The sequence below is a fragment of the Mycteria americana genome, chromosome 9, assembly GCF_035582795.1.
Source record: "Mycteria americana isolate JAX WOST 10 ecotype Jacksonville Zoo and Gardens chromosome 9, USCA_MyAme_1.0, whole genome shotgun sequence".
Lineage (NCBI taxonomy): Eukaryota > Metazoa > Chordata > Aves > Ciconiiformes > Ciconiidae > Mycteria > Mycteria americana.
In genome coordinates, this window is record NC_134373.1 from 35,148,882 (window position 1) to 35,163,456 (window position 14,575).

At 39.2% G+C, this 14,575-nt stretch overlaps 1 protein-coding gene across 1 annotated transcript in view; it reads right to left on the reverse strand.

Annotated features, from left to right (window-relative positions):
• The window catches only part of DPP10 (dipeptidyl peptidase like 10), a 565,102-nt gene that overhangs the window by 230,947 nt on the left and 319,580 nt on the right, over nucleotides 1–14,575 (reverse strand). The window contains exons 2-3 of the mRNA XM_075511483.1: nucleotides 10,307–10,421; nucleotides 5,747–5,842 (exon numbers count right to left, since the gene is read on the reverse strand). Coding sequence (XP_075367598.1) covers nucleotides 5,747–5,842; nucleotides 10,307–10,421 — 211 coding nt within the window. The remainder of the gene's footprint in view (nucleotides 1–5,746; nucleotides 5,843–10,306; nucleotides 10,422–14,575) is intronic.

Sequence of the window (14,575 nt, forward strand, 5' to 3'; positions counted from 1 at the left end):
CCAAACAGGTTATACCTGCTGTGTTGCCAGCACAACCTGGGATTTTATGCTGGACAAACTGATAAACCTCATTCCAAAAACAGGGTTTTATGACAAAAAAAAGAGGTACAAATATACGTTTTCTCCAGAAATCTCTCATCAAAATGGTGCATTTATACTCATCCTGATTAGCCAAAGAGAAGAACTGTGTTCGCCAGGGTGACACCAAGGGACAAACCTACCCTCCACTATGTTAGAGTTTTCTGTATCATCTGCAGCAGAGGATGTGAGCACCAACTGCCTCCCTGCGTCTGCCTCCTCTCCACACACGCGCAGAGCCCTGTTGTAGCAGAGGAGCTGTGGTTCCTCCGCAGGGGTCTGCACAGAGCAGCGGCCACCCATCTCCAGCAGCAGCCTCCGATTTGGCAGGCGGCAGCACGGCAGTTTGCCAGGGATGGCAGCCTGCCCCGATAGCCGCCTGCTCAAGGCACAGAGAGCGGATTAGCAGCTCCTGTCTGACAAGGCACAGGAGTTTACAAGGGCTAAAGGCAGGGAGAAAGTTGATACGTGAAGAAAATGCAGCTTCTGCATGAGGCAGGAAACCCTTCTTGAAACACAAGTTGCCACCTCAACCCCTCTAGGTCCTTTCCCTTGCCACAAGGGTCAAAGTCTTCCTTCCCCTATTGCCTCTGACTCCCCATGACTTCCTTATTTTCCCTCTTCCTCCCAAAGACAGAGAGGGCTGCTGCTTGTGAGATGAGTCTGTTTTGAATAAAGTGTGGGGTCCTACAGGAGGAGGGAATCTCTGCTATCATCTCTTCCCCTCTCGAAGATCACTGCCCTCCTCAAAGTGCCACTGAAAACCCTTCCCTCTATGGTGTCACCTGCCACCTCCCCAGTCCTCTCCCTCACTACACCAAAATGTTCTTGCATCAGCAGGACTGTGTTTGCCCGCAGAGCTGTGATGCTGCCCAGCCATACACGTTACCCTACACTCTTCCTGTGACATGGTGTTGCAAGGGTTACTGAATACAGGAAGAGACAGCTGCTCCAGAGGCAAGCAAGACAGAAAGAGAGAAATACTTATTTTATCTTCTCACATTTTCAGCAAAGCACCTTACAGAAGTTTTACCTTAAGCACATGCCTACATCCCTCCCTGCTCTGTAAAGCACATATACACTTACTCAGGTGTTTTGCTGAGCTTTAGCACAAAACCGGATTCCAGAGCACCGCCTGCTGCAGGCTATCATTCAGAGTTCAGGTCCTTCTCTGACACTTTTCATTCAGATATATGAAAAATATCATGACTGTGCTGATACCCATCTGACAGAATACAAGCAAGGAGTCAATGCACTCTATCACAGATAGGAAAGGTTGGGAAAGATCATCTAAACAGCAAAAATGCAAGCAACTCCATATTCAAAAAGGAATAAAGGCAAAGATTCAGAATTTTATTGTCATTAACAGCCAGAGTCCTTGATAATAAGAGATGAAAGTATACCACCAAAGATCTAGGGATTAGACTGCAAATCTTTTGAGCCCTCAGTATTTCTCACAGGCCAGTATACATATTTCAAGTAACTTAACAGAATTGAAGAAAATATCCTGAAAAAACGCTTCAGTATGGTTCAAAGATCCAGCTGCAGACTGCTGATATTGGCAGATAAGCAATGATTCATACATTAGTTTATGAACAACTAATAGAGCGATGATACAGTTGTTGTTGTCACTGATACAGCTACTTTAGAACTATGCCCTAAGACATCTCATATCATGATCTTCCATTAAATGTACTGTACTAGCACCCAGGAGACATGTTCCTAAAGCAAACTGTGGTTATGAAATGAAATGCTATGCCTGAACTGAAGCAGAGACCAGTCCCTGTTGCAAAATGGTTAGAATCCAAGACAGAAGCAATATGAGATACATTAAGTCTCTTGACAAGTTTTTTGGCAAGGGAAAACATAGGGGAAGTATAACTGCAGTGCTTTCTTAAATGTAATTACTCTGGATATTTTAAACTACATGGCAGTTTTGTACTTAGACTTAAGTAAACGAAGCTGTTTTGCCATCTAATGCGAAGCCCTTATCAGTAGCAATATGCTGTCAGATTTAAGTACTTTTATTATTCACTGGCAGCATTTTAAATTCTCACTTCCTATTACAAAACCTGAAGATCAATAATGCTAAGGGAAGATGTACTCTCATTTAACATCTTTGAAACCATGCCAAGCAACTGGAATGCTTTCTGAAATCAAACGCTCTTTCAGATAACATGGATTGAACGGATTGATGGTTGTGTATGCTCTCCACAATGTCCTTTTAAATACAGTTGAAGTGATCAGATTTATAATTGAAAAAGCTTAGTAAACTGTGAAGTTATTATTTTCAAGAAAAATACTAGCCATCGTTTACTTTCAAGAAAATACTAGCCAACATTTTCTTTCTCTTTCCTTTGTAAATTCTTACAAAAAGAGTCAAAAATCCAAGTCAGGTTTAAAAAATTTTGCCTTTGAAGCAAAACAAAACAAAAAAAGAAGAAAAAAAGGAAGGGAGGAAGAAATCTCCTGCATAGGTACATCCTCAAATTACATTAAATGTGAATATATTTTGTCACTTTTAACACTAGCTGAAAATTTTTCTTTTATTTTCTTTGGCAACAGATTATTATCTCAGATAAAGAACAACATTTCCTCTGCAGCTTTAAACATTTGCATAATTATTAACTTTGGTGGCAAGCACATAAAATTGTAGACTCAGTTTCAAGCAGAAAAGGAAATGGACTGTAAAAATTTCTGTATGTAAGAGCTTTTCTTATTAAAGAGTAGACTAGAAATAATTATGTGGGCATGATTTTTGTAGTGGAGGAACTTGCAAACAAGGAAGAAATAACATTGTGTTTGGAAGATAATGCTAGAGAAATTCAAACATCAATATGGAAAGTTTCATTAAATGGCCGCAGTTAAATACTAGACCTTACCTAAGAACACAGTGATTCATCTAGAACTTGAAATCCTTAAATCAGACATCTTTCTACAAAATATGCTCTAGACCCTGCAGAAACTGCTTACAGCAGGAATCGCTTTTTCAATCTCTATTCCCATCCCTTCCCAGGAGGTCAAGATGATAAAACTTTCAGATGGATACAAATTATTCTATCCCAAGAGGAGCAAAAAGTAGTAGTAAGTAGCTACTTATTTTCCACTAAAATCTTCCTGTGCAGAGTCCAGAAGCACCTACCCTGCCAATATACAAAGAAAGTGCCAAATGCTCCCCTCCAGCTCCACAGTAATGAATGCTGAATATTAAGTTATATATTTCATTCTCTATGCATATAATGCCACCACTGCAATGCTACCATGCCAGGAAACAAACTATAATCTTATCCTAAGTCTTAAAAATAAAAATAGAAGCAGGAAGCAGAAATGCTGCTTTGCAAGACCCTCCTCATTTTGTTTATTATCGAAGATATTTATTTCATTGATCATACTGGACATTTTCAAAGAAAATGCAGAAAAAAAAATCTATACATAATTTTTCCGTGTTTATCAGAAATACTACACAATTAGTATAACCCTTAATTATCCCAACTTTTTCCTCGATTCCCATACACACACATACTCTAATAAGAAAAAAGTCCGTTCTTTCCTTTTTATTGTACCACTGGACTTCGTTGCTTCTTTGGCAAATAAACACAGGAAAGCACCTAACTGCAAGCTTACGAGTTCTCATATTGGCTGAGAAAAACAACGCTGCAGAAAGACTGGATATTAGTACAACTGTGCTGCTAATAAAACACAGGGCCTTTCTTTATTAAATAGTTTTTCTAATATTATTTTCAATAGATGGAAAAGTTCATAACTGTATGATCTCATAGCTTTTAGGCTAGATTGCTTGTGACCTCTGTTTTTTGCATGATACTAGTAAAATCATCTTCCATTGTATGAGTTTAAGATGGATTTTGAACACCACAAAAGAAACCTGCATCCAAGCAAGTGTTTAGCACAAATTCTACGTTTCCTGTTACCACATCTGGAAAACTCTTAAAAGAAGCTTTTATCTTATCACAGGCTGTAGAACAGAGTTAAAAAATACAATAAATTATATTTTTTATAGTATCAACAATATTTAATATAACTCAATTCATAACCATTTAATTTTATTGTCCTGGGTTTTGAAATTAGTAATATTTTCATGCATAGAATATTATGCACATGTTATGAATGACTACTAGTGTTCTTGGATGAGTAACCTCATGGAGTTTTTGAGTAGCAAGAGTAATGTATAGAACTAGCATAAGGATCTTCTTCCATTATGTTCTTGACTGCTTTTAGTGACCACTTTAACTGACAATACTGGGTCTGTAATAACTTTATTTGACATTAGAAGCAGTATTTTTCAAGTAGTGTGGGATCAAAGGCAGTTGCTTTGTGAATTTAACAGATAACAACAAATTCATCAAAAACTGCTTTAGGATTTAATTAGCCAAACAGTCTTAACTGGAAAAAAGTTTTCTGCCAAACACAAGAAACTGTTCCTCTTGGTAATAGCACTGTTCTGGCTTTAGCCGTATCAGAGTTTTTGGCACTGACTGCAGACAGAAACCAGTCCAAAGAAGAAACTACGGGCATCTCAGCAACTCTGTGGTCACTGGAGTAGCTGCGGCAAACAGTGGCAGGGAACTAAATTGAGCCTCCCCTCTCCTACCCTAAACTACCGAATAACAAATAACTCAACACCAGAACTGGTCCTGGAAAAAAAGACTGACCATATTTTTCTCCCTTTTTATCCTTTTTTTTGAAATGCACTTACCCTTGTTAAGCCCATTTCATTCTTTCGAATATATCATAAAGCAACAATTCAATTCAATCATATAGCTTCCTACAAATGAAAACCAGTTCTAGTTATTACTGAACACCACCAATGTTGATTAATATAATTGAATTGTTATTTCTTGTACAAAGTTATTCTGAATTTACATACACAGTCACCAGACTTTCAAACTCCTACCTTCCATAGAGCACTCCTTAACAATATTCTATTTTGCACAAAGCCTATTGTTATGCCTTTGATTATAACACCTGGAGTAATACAAAGATCCGACTATAATGACACAAAACAGATGGTCACTACTGTGTTACTTGTACATTTCTTGCAAACAGAAAGAATGTGAACAACCTGTGTGATCAAGAGAAAAGGAGTTCAATGAGTTGAAAAAAAGAGTTTGAATTTGTTTTCTTTTTTACATTAAAACTGCATAATTCTTTGGGAATCTGCATACCATTTATAAATCATTTAATAATGTAGAACATTAAATACAATTTGTAGACATCAGAAAATTACTAAGAGCTGTACAAGTATAGTAAAATATTTAAGAATCCATTCCAGATGTGAAGAGTCAGAACCAGTTCTCAAATCCCAAAGTTCAGATATTAATAGAACAATTTAATTTTCTGAATTGATCCTTTTGTGAATCCATAAACAAGATCCAGTTCTTACAAACAATTCTACATCATTGCCTCCAACTGAGTCAGCAGCATAAACAGAAAGTTTCAGTGGGTTTCTACTAGACAGAGCTTTAAAATTAGAAAGAAACTTCAAAAATTAATGAAACAGACATAATTCAGAACTGCAAGGAAAACCGGGACACTGGCCAATTTCAAGAGAGACTGAAATTTTAACTGATTCTTTCTCAGTGACTGGACAGTGATACCATTCAATATTCAAAATTATTACCTAGTTTCAAATTACGTGAGCTGTACTTACCATTAATCCATTTGGCTTCTGGATTATGAACTATGAACTCTTTTCTGAAGAGATCTTCCAAGGACAATCTCGTTTCTGATGAATTTGCGAGTTCATCTAAAATAAATGTAACAGGATCATTTTAGATAGTTATTAAAAACAATATATTCAGTGTAGTTTGCAAAACATTGGAATTACAGAACCAGAATGCATAGTTCAAAGGTCCTGTCAAAATCAGTAACAATACCTTGCTCTTATGGTTTTTTCACTACAAGAAAAAGTTCCATTTTTCTTCAGTAAAGCTTCAGAAAACAAAGCATTGGTACCTTACGGACAGGACAACTGAAGGATGTAGTGCTTGCCTATTTATTATACTGGGACTGTAGTGGCAAAGCTCCTTCTTTCCACAGCCCTACACCACAAGAAAAGTCTGATTACAAACCAATACAAAAATTTCCTGACAGCCAAAGGATGTAGGCCATATTGACCACCTTCTACAGACAGAAGGTAAGTAAAATACTCTTGTAAGTAAATTTGGAACCAATTTCACCTATTCTACAAATTAAAATGTAAAAAAAAAAAAAAATTCTATACGCACATTTTATAGGCTGTGCTTGCGCTCCAGTGATAAGCGCAACATAACATTTGGCTAACAGCCTTGTGTTTTTCCCAAACATGATAGAACCCAGGAATATTGTGCTTCTGAACATTAGCCAACATTGATTTTCAAAACAAAAACTAAGTTGCCAGCTCCTAAAATCATCTCCATGCCTCAGAAAAGAAAAAAGAAGCTCTGCTAAATTCTACTTTTCTTGTGCTGTACGTTAAATAAATAATAAGTAGCGGAGATTCAATAGTGAACTGTAACACTAACATGAAATCAGAGGTACTATTAGAGAAAAAGTTTTGCTGTCAAAACACAAAGTTTCCAATGAATATTCACTGATAGCAGCTATGCACTTCACCTAACTGCTTTAGGCTATGTAGGAGAACGGCAGCTGCCAGAAGCTGCGTCATACATTGCCTCTGCACTAGCAAAAATATGCACCTATGCACTTCCTACACAATCAACCAGACAGATGCCCAGTCAGGTCTTTTAATCATTTTATCATTATTGGGTAGGTTTGCCATAGATTACTGCAGTATTTCTCTGCTCTATGAGCTTTTCCTTCCAATGTGTCAGGCATCCACCTTCTCTATGAGAGGATCTTTTTGTTAGTCAGATTTTGTCCTTACAGATTGCTGATATTAAACAGTGCCGCTGATGACAGACCCATAGAAAAACAGTATCTAGAATCACAGCAGTCAAGGAGCAATCTTGTTATCTTGATGTCAACCCAATAGGTTACCAGCACATATTTAACCAAGAAACGTGCTTTGTAAAGGTCGTATCCTGTAATACATTTCAGATGAAAATGTGACCCCTTCACAGTGAATAAAGTCAATCATAGTTTCATTATTGGTCTTTATTCAGCCAAATTTCTCAATTAGAGGCCCAGCTGAAAGCTTACTGGAATCAACAACAATACGATTTTTTTGCCTTTAAATGTCAGCACTGCCTGCTGCAGTCACTCCAGTTAGTATTAAGGTGCATCCTTGCTGTATTGAAGAGAAACTCCTTTTTAATGCACATCATAAATTTACGATAGACACAAGGCCATCACAGCTGCTCACTCCATGGCGCTGCTGCATCTTGCACAGGCCTCCCTCCCAGGTCTCAGCAGGGCCCCAGTAAGCACTTACCCACCGTAATCAACTCTTCTTGCACTTGATGTCTTGTAAGGCTAAGCATGCAGAGTTGTTCAAATCCTCTCTCATAAGACAAATGTTCTAATCCTCAAATAAGCTTTTTGCCCTCTTCCTACCTTCCAGGGATCAGAACAGCCTGTCTGGGTTTTTTTACTCTCCTAGTCCAGCATGGCACACAATATTCCACTTGCAGTCTTACTAGAGCTTTACAGCAGAGTAACATTATCTCTCTTGATTTATACCTAATCCCTCTGTTTACACATCATGGGACCTTGTTAGCTCGTGCTCCTGCCACACACTGAGTTTTTATCTTCAAAGTAAGCACATGTTGTTATATATGCTCTACTCAACTCCACAAATACATTCACTGTCTTCAAAACACTACTTGTAACTTAACAACATCAAATACTGGGCTCTTCATATGCCCATTTTCCCCTTTCTCCGTAACCTTGCTGACTACCTACCCTCAACAAGCTGCTTTCCATCACTTATTTTGATCAACACACCGTCATCCTGATGCTGTCTGTGATCCCGAAAGGATTCCCCTTCCAACCTTTCTTGACTCTATTTCTATTTATTGTGACCCCTTATATCCTGCTAGTTTGCCAACTATCAATCAAGCTCACACAAGCTTTCATGTTGCCAAAAATTCTTACCCGAGACAGTTTAGTTTTCACAGATTTTTTTTTTCTTTTTATTAACTGCTTTAATAAAAGTCACTAAAACAATACATCAACTGTGTACAGAAAAGCTATCAGAGAAGAAAGGTACACTGGCTCTGCTCTCTGTCTTCTATCTAATTCACATGCCTGCCAAGTAATCGCGATATAAACTGGATTTTAAAGTAACTTTTTACATTGCTGTTAGCATTTCTAAGCTGAAAAAACTGTCATCTTCAAGCAACTTTACTACATGTTTGAAAAGTAATTTTTTTCTAATGCTAAGTCATTACCAAAATAGAGCCTTGTTTGTAATCCTTGACACTAGCTTTCCACTCTGTCAATACCTCATATTGCATAATTTTTAAGAAAAATGTTGATTTGACATCAAAAGACTCTAAAATAGTAATTAAGTTTCCAAAATGCTTAGTTTATATATAGTAAGATGAATTACACATCATGTGAACTCTCAAAACACTATACTGGGTTAATCTTTCTTGAGCACAAGCACAAATTAGTATGTACTTCACAAAGTACTTGTTTTATTTTAAAGACTGCCTTTTTCCACTTTATGTTTATTACCACATTACTAAATAGCCTGCTGTCTCTTTTTCATTTCCATTTTAAATTTTATTGAATTATTCCTTGAAGGAATCATATTTCCAATGTCCTCACACTATTTCCCACAGATTTCTATATTTCAGTCTGAAATTATATATATTATGTATAGAAAATAAACACAGATTACAGAAGATACAAACCAAATCAAATGTTAAAACATAAATGTCTACTTTTTAATTATACATCAAACTAACAACAGTTGAACAACCAGTGTGTATTTATTCAAAATGACAAACCTGTTTGTGCTTACTAAACTAGAAGACTGCAAAAGTAGAAATTAATAGCCTCGTTACTTTTCACAAGTTTATAGGATATTATTTCTGCAGGTTAAAAGTAGTCTAAACACCTCATAAAATTTACCTTCTAACTTAGCAAATAAAACTAATAATGATGTAGTGTAGTATATTATTAACTCTAACTCCTTACTGATTTTTCTGTGGAAAAAGAAGTTTTAACACTAGAAATTAGGATAAAGGCTTGATGTTAAATCCCATCTGAAAAGTGGAAAAACACCACTAGTAAACTGTATGCAAGCTAACAGGTATATCAATAACTGGGAACTAGTATAGTTTGTATTATGTTTGCATGAAAAAGGAAAAACAACTTGCCAGAAGTAGTCCGTTATCAAAACTTGTTTGCCAATTTACAGTAGTTACACGGAGCCTATACAGCATTGAACAGAAATCTGTATCTTCTGGTAATGAATCTCCACTTCAGCAGAAATAATTCTTAGTTGGCTTTCTATTCATTTAAGAGTAGTATGAGAGATGGTGTGGAGCGGTCGGTCCCAACTCTGTTCTTATGTCTATTGGACATAATCCAAATGGATCCTCTTCCTAGAGCTTGATTTTACTCAAAACAATTTCAAAAAAGCATTTTCTGTCAGTTTGGCTGATCTAAATGTTGCCTAAAGGAATTTTTTCTGCAAAGTTGTCCTTTTTTTTTTTCATCAAGTTTGCAATTTTTTTTGCAAACTCTGAGTTTGCTTTGAGTCTATGATTAGAGTTACATACCACTTCACTTAACAGTAATTACCATATATCAGCATGCATGGTTTAAATGCTGAGTAACTGTAAGTTAACGTGAATGTAGAACTACTGTCATTCCCAAAATGAAAAACAGTCTTAAGTGTTGTGGCAAAACACCTGTACAAGGCTGGCAACGTCTGTTGGCTTCTGGTTCAGTGAGAAGTTTCATTCTCAGTATTAGTTTTCCATGACATACAGCTTTCTCTCAGCTCATCTGTAAATCTGAAATTACACCAAGACACAAGTGACAAAATCTTAAAGTCACCTCACACCTGCTGAGGCTAATGAGAATTGCTTGTAGCCACCTCAAGGCTGACACAATCCTAAGGACCTACTGCCAAAGCCAAATGCTTCTGCTCCACAAGGGCTCCGGTAACTCTTGAGTCCCTACAGGCACCAAATTTATAGTAGCCAGATGTTAAAAATGCTTAAGGGCAAGAGATACTTTAACATTTATATGTCATTTTAATGACTGCATTATGAATCATACACCTTCAGTAAGATAAAATAAAGAAGTAGGTTACCTGGGGTTAAAAGAATGACAGACATAGTGATGAGTGAACAAACAACTAGAATCACCAGCAGCGCAATAGCAATTCCCTTCCAGTTCCTCTGCGGAGGGCTGTTACTTCCAAGTTCCTACAGGAATGGAAAAAAATAAAATAAAAGGAAAAGACCATGTTTCATAATCGTATATTTCTAGAACTATTAGTGATAGGAAAATTGCTCTGTGCATACTCATAATCACAGCATGGGAGGTGATCATGATCCCTCCCCTCTCAATAGTACACACAGTCATCTGAAGGTGTGTAACTCTTATGCTTTTTTAATAGATATCTCTTTTTTTTTAAATATATATATGTAATTTTATACCCCTAAGAGACAATCAAATGACCTTATACAAGCTGTCCAAAATACGACTGGTGGTAAAATGTGCTGAACATAAACTTCAGGACAATATCAACTAGCAGTTTATAAGATAATTACAGAAATGAAATGTAGCAATTTACTGTAATTCCACCTAACCTGGTATGGACCATAAAGGTTTAAATACACATCCTTTTTAATGTACACTATTAAACTTATTTGTAATAGAAAACATTTACAAAACTGCCTGAGGCTCCAAGTATTCCATCCAAAGCCCCACAGCTCTTCTTCTCTATACAGTAGTTCAACTATAAACTGCTCCCCTATTACTCATAAAAAAACAACAGTAGCTTATAACAAATGTTAAATGAATGCTTCTGTAACTACTAGTACACTTAAACATACATTCTCTGTGGTTACATGTTTAACTTCTATTAACTCCAGCCAGACACCATTTATGTTTGTCAGTATTAACAATGCATCGCCTGCGTTCATGGTGCAGTTTGAGACCAAACAACACGTAAACATCTAGCAACAGAATGACAAAAACAGTACAACAATTGTTTAATACAATCCTAACTTTCTTTCACAGAAAACAGTATTTTTTCTATCTATAGCTGGCAAGCATAAACGTTTCTCTGCCACAATTACCCGTACCTTTACTATCTCAAAATTAAATTGCTGTGGTAAGACTCTCTGTGAAAAGAAACCTGGGAGGGACTTCTCAGAAGATCCTGCTTCAGCCGACTTACAAAGTTGAGTTATGTTACACAAGCACTTCTCAGCCTGCACAAGCTTCCACTAAGCTCCAACTAAATACCAGGTGGGGTAAAAAACATGGGCTTTAGCCCACCCTTGCCCTTGAAGACACCACCACATAAAAGCCTCTCTCCCCCTCCCCAGGACCTGCTGCCGTAACATGCATCAGCAGAAACCTGCAAGGCCACCTCTCTGCTGAATGCATACGGAGCAAATGCCATGGAAGATGAAAGATTACTTGGAGTCTCTCCTATTTGATCTGTGAACCTGGTTTGTTAATCTTGCAAGTACACAGCAAGAATATTCTTTTATCTTTCCCCTTTCTGCCAGCAACTCTGCCACCTCAGCCATCTTGTTCTATGGGTAGGACTAAGACACAGGAAGGAACCTCCTGCTATGTTTTATAAGCTTCCAAAGGCATGTTAATACTTTTTCACATAGATATTATTTCATTTTTGTTTTCTGAATTATGAGTGAGCTATGGAGATGTTTTAACAACAGAAAATGACAACATTGTTGTGCTTTCTTGGCTGGTGTACACCACCTCAACACCATGCACCACCCAGAACAGCATCTCTGTGTCTTAATTTTTTTTTTTTTAACCCCTCACATGTTCTTTTCCACCTGTAAAAGACAGTTTCTCTGCAGGAAATGTAAAGGGAATTCCCCTATGCAGCCTCTAAGCAATCCCACAGGGGAAGTCTCACAGGAGCCCCCAGCCTGTCACAGCTCCCAGCAAGGAGCACCCCACCACCCCAACATGGCTGCCACCCGCTGGGCCGCATCCTCCTGCCTGACCTGAGCCCGGCTGAGCTTGCTCATTTTAGAGATTTTCACCCTCACCAGAGGGGAAAAGTAGCCAGTCTGTCTACTCAGTTTAAACCCTAGGCCACAGCTGGTCTTCACAGGATCAGCTCCCTCACCTGACAGGCATTAGCCTTCCTCTCCCCACAGCTGAAGCCAGCTCAGGTTTAGTGATAAAAGGCTGCTGGCCAGCCTGGCCTGCTCTCAGTCCTTCCCTCCTGGTGGCTGTAAGAGTAATTGTATTTTTTTATTATTACACAAATCTCCTCTTTGGTGTTGATACTGATTGAATGGCAGATAATGGATGTTGTTCAATTATAGCACACAGAAGGAAATTATTGAGGACATTTGCAGCATAGCATTAGCGGGCGGTCCCTCTCAGCCTGAACTCTGTGCAGCTTTCCTGGGGATCACCATGCAGGAGAAGCCTAATTACCATAACCAACAACACATCTTTGATGCCCATATTTTTTTTACTAAAGTTCAGGACTCCTGTCTTCCACAGGCAGGGGGAAAAAAATGGTGTAAGCAGGAACTCCTGGCATCCATCTCCTTTCCCCATCCCATTGCCCCTGTTTCCCAACCCCTTACAAACCTGCCTGCTCCCCTCATTTTCTTCAGCTCCTTCTGATTCACTCCCACCTCATTAAATACTCATTACCACAGCAACTTCCTGACTAGCCTTAAAGATAACCAAGGATAACCAAGGGATCAAGCCCAGCCAGCATGGGTTCAGGAAAGGCAGGTCCTGCTTGACCAACCTGATCTCTTCTATGACAAGGTGACCTGCCTAGTGGATGAGGGAAAGGCTGTGGATGTTGTCTATCTAGACTTCAGTAAAGCCTTTGACGCTGTTTCCCACAGCATTCTCCTGGAGAAACTGGCTGCTCATGGCTTGAACAGGTGAACTCTTCGCTGGGTAGAGAACTGGCTGGACGGCTGGGCCCAAACAGTGGTGGTGAATGGAGTTAAATCCAGCTGGCAGCCGGTCACAAGCGGTGTTCCCCAGGGCTCTGTGTTGGGGCCAGTTCTGTTTAACATCTTTATCAATGGTCTGGATGAAGGGATCGAGTGCACCCTCAGTAAGTTTGCAGATGACACCAAGTTGTGTGGGAGTGTTGATCTGCTTAGGGGTAGGAAGGCTCTGCAGAGGGACCTGGACAGGCTGGATCAATGGGCTGAGGTCAATTGTATGAGGTTCAACAAAGCCAAGTGCCAGGTCCTGCACTTGGGTCACAACAACCCCATGCAACGCTACAGGCTTGGGGAAGAGTGGCTGGAAAGCTGCCTGGTGGAAAAGGATCTGGGAGTGTTGGTTGACAGCCAGCTGAGTATGAGCCAGTAGTGTGCCAAGGTGGCCAATAGCATCTTGGCTTGTATCAGGAATAGTGTGGCCAGCAGGACTAGGGAAGTGATGGTCCCCCTGTATTCGGCACTGGTGAGGCCGCACCTCGAATGCTGTGTTCAGTTTTGGGCCCCTCACTACAAGAGAGCCATTGAGGTGCTGGAGCGTGTCCAGAGAAGGGCAACGAAGCTGGTGAAGGGTCTGGAGCACAAGTCTGATGAGGAGTGGCTGAGGGAACTGGGGTTGTTTAGCCTGGAGAAAAGGAGGCTGAGGGGAGACCTTATTGCTCTCTACAGCTACCTGAAAGGAGGTTGTAGCAAGGTGGGGGTCGGTCTCTTCTCCCAGGTAACAAGCAATACGACGAGAGGAAATGGCCTCAAGTTGCGCCAGGGGAGGTTTAGATTGGATGTTAGGAAATTTTACTTCACTGAAAGGGTCATCAAGCATTGGAAGGGGCTGCTCAGGGAAGTGGTTGAGTCCCCATCCCTGGAGGTATTTAAAAGATGTTTGGATGAGGTGCTTAGGGACATGGTGTAGTGGTGGACTTGGTAACGTTAGGTTTACGGCTGGACTTGATGATCTTAAAGGTCTTTTCCAACTTATACGATTCTGTGATTCTGTGACGGTCAGTCTTCAAGGCCTGCATGACGGCTTCTTGGTGATCCCTAGGATATGAGGATTGCATGGTTCAGTCCTTTCTGGACAGCCCTGGCCACACTGACATTGCAAGGATCCCCAACCTTTTCACAGAAATACAAAACTTTTATGTCCTGCATGTAAACTCAGTTCCAAGCTATTATTTTCCCTTAAGTAAGAATTATTTTAATGTTAATAGCACAGTCTAGAAAACATGAACTTATTCTAAACATAACAATGTAAGCCTTATTCATATGATACTTAGCAGAGTCCAATTGAAACAGAAGAACTAGCAGCTCATACAAGCAAGTGGCAGTGAGAAGACAGTAGTTACCCTCAGAGAATTGTGAAACCTTGTTCCAAAGGACTGACTTAAAATGAC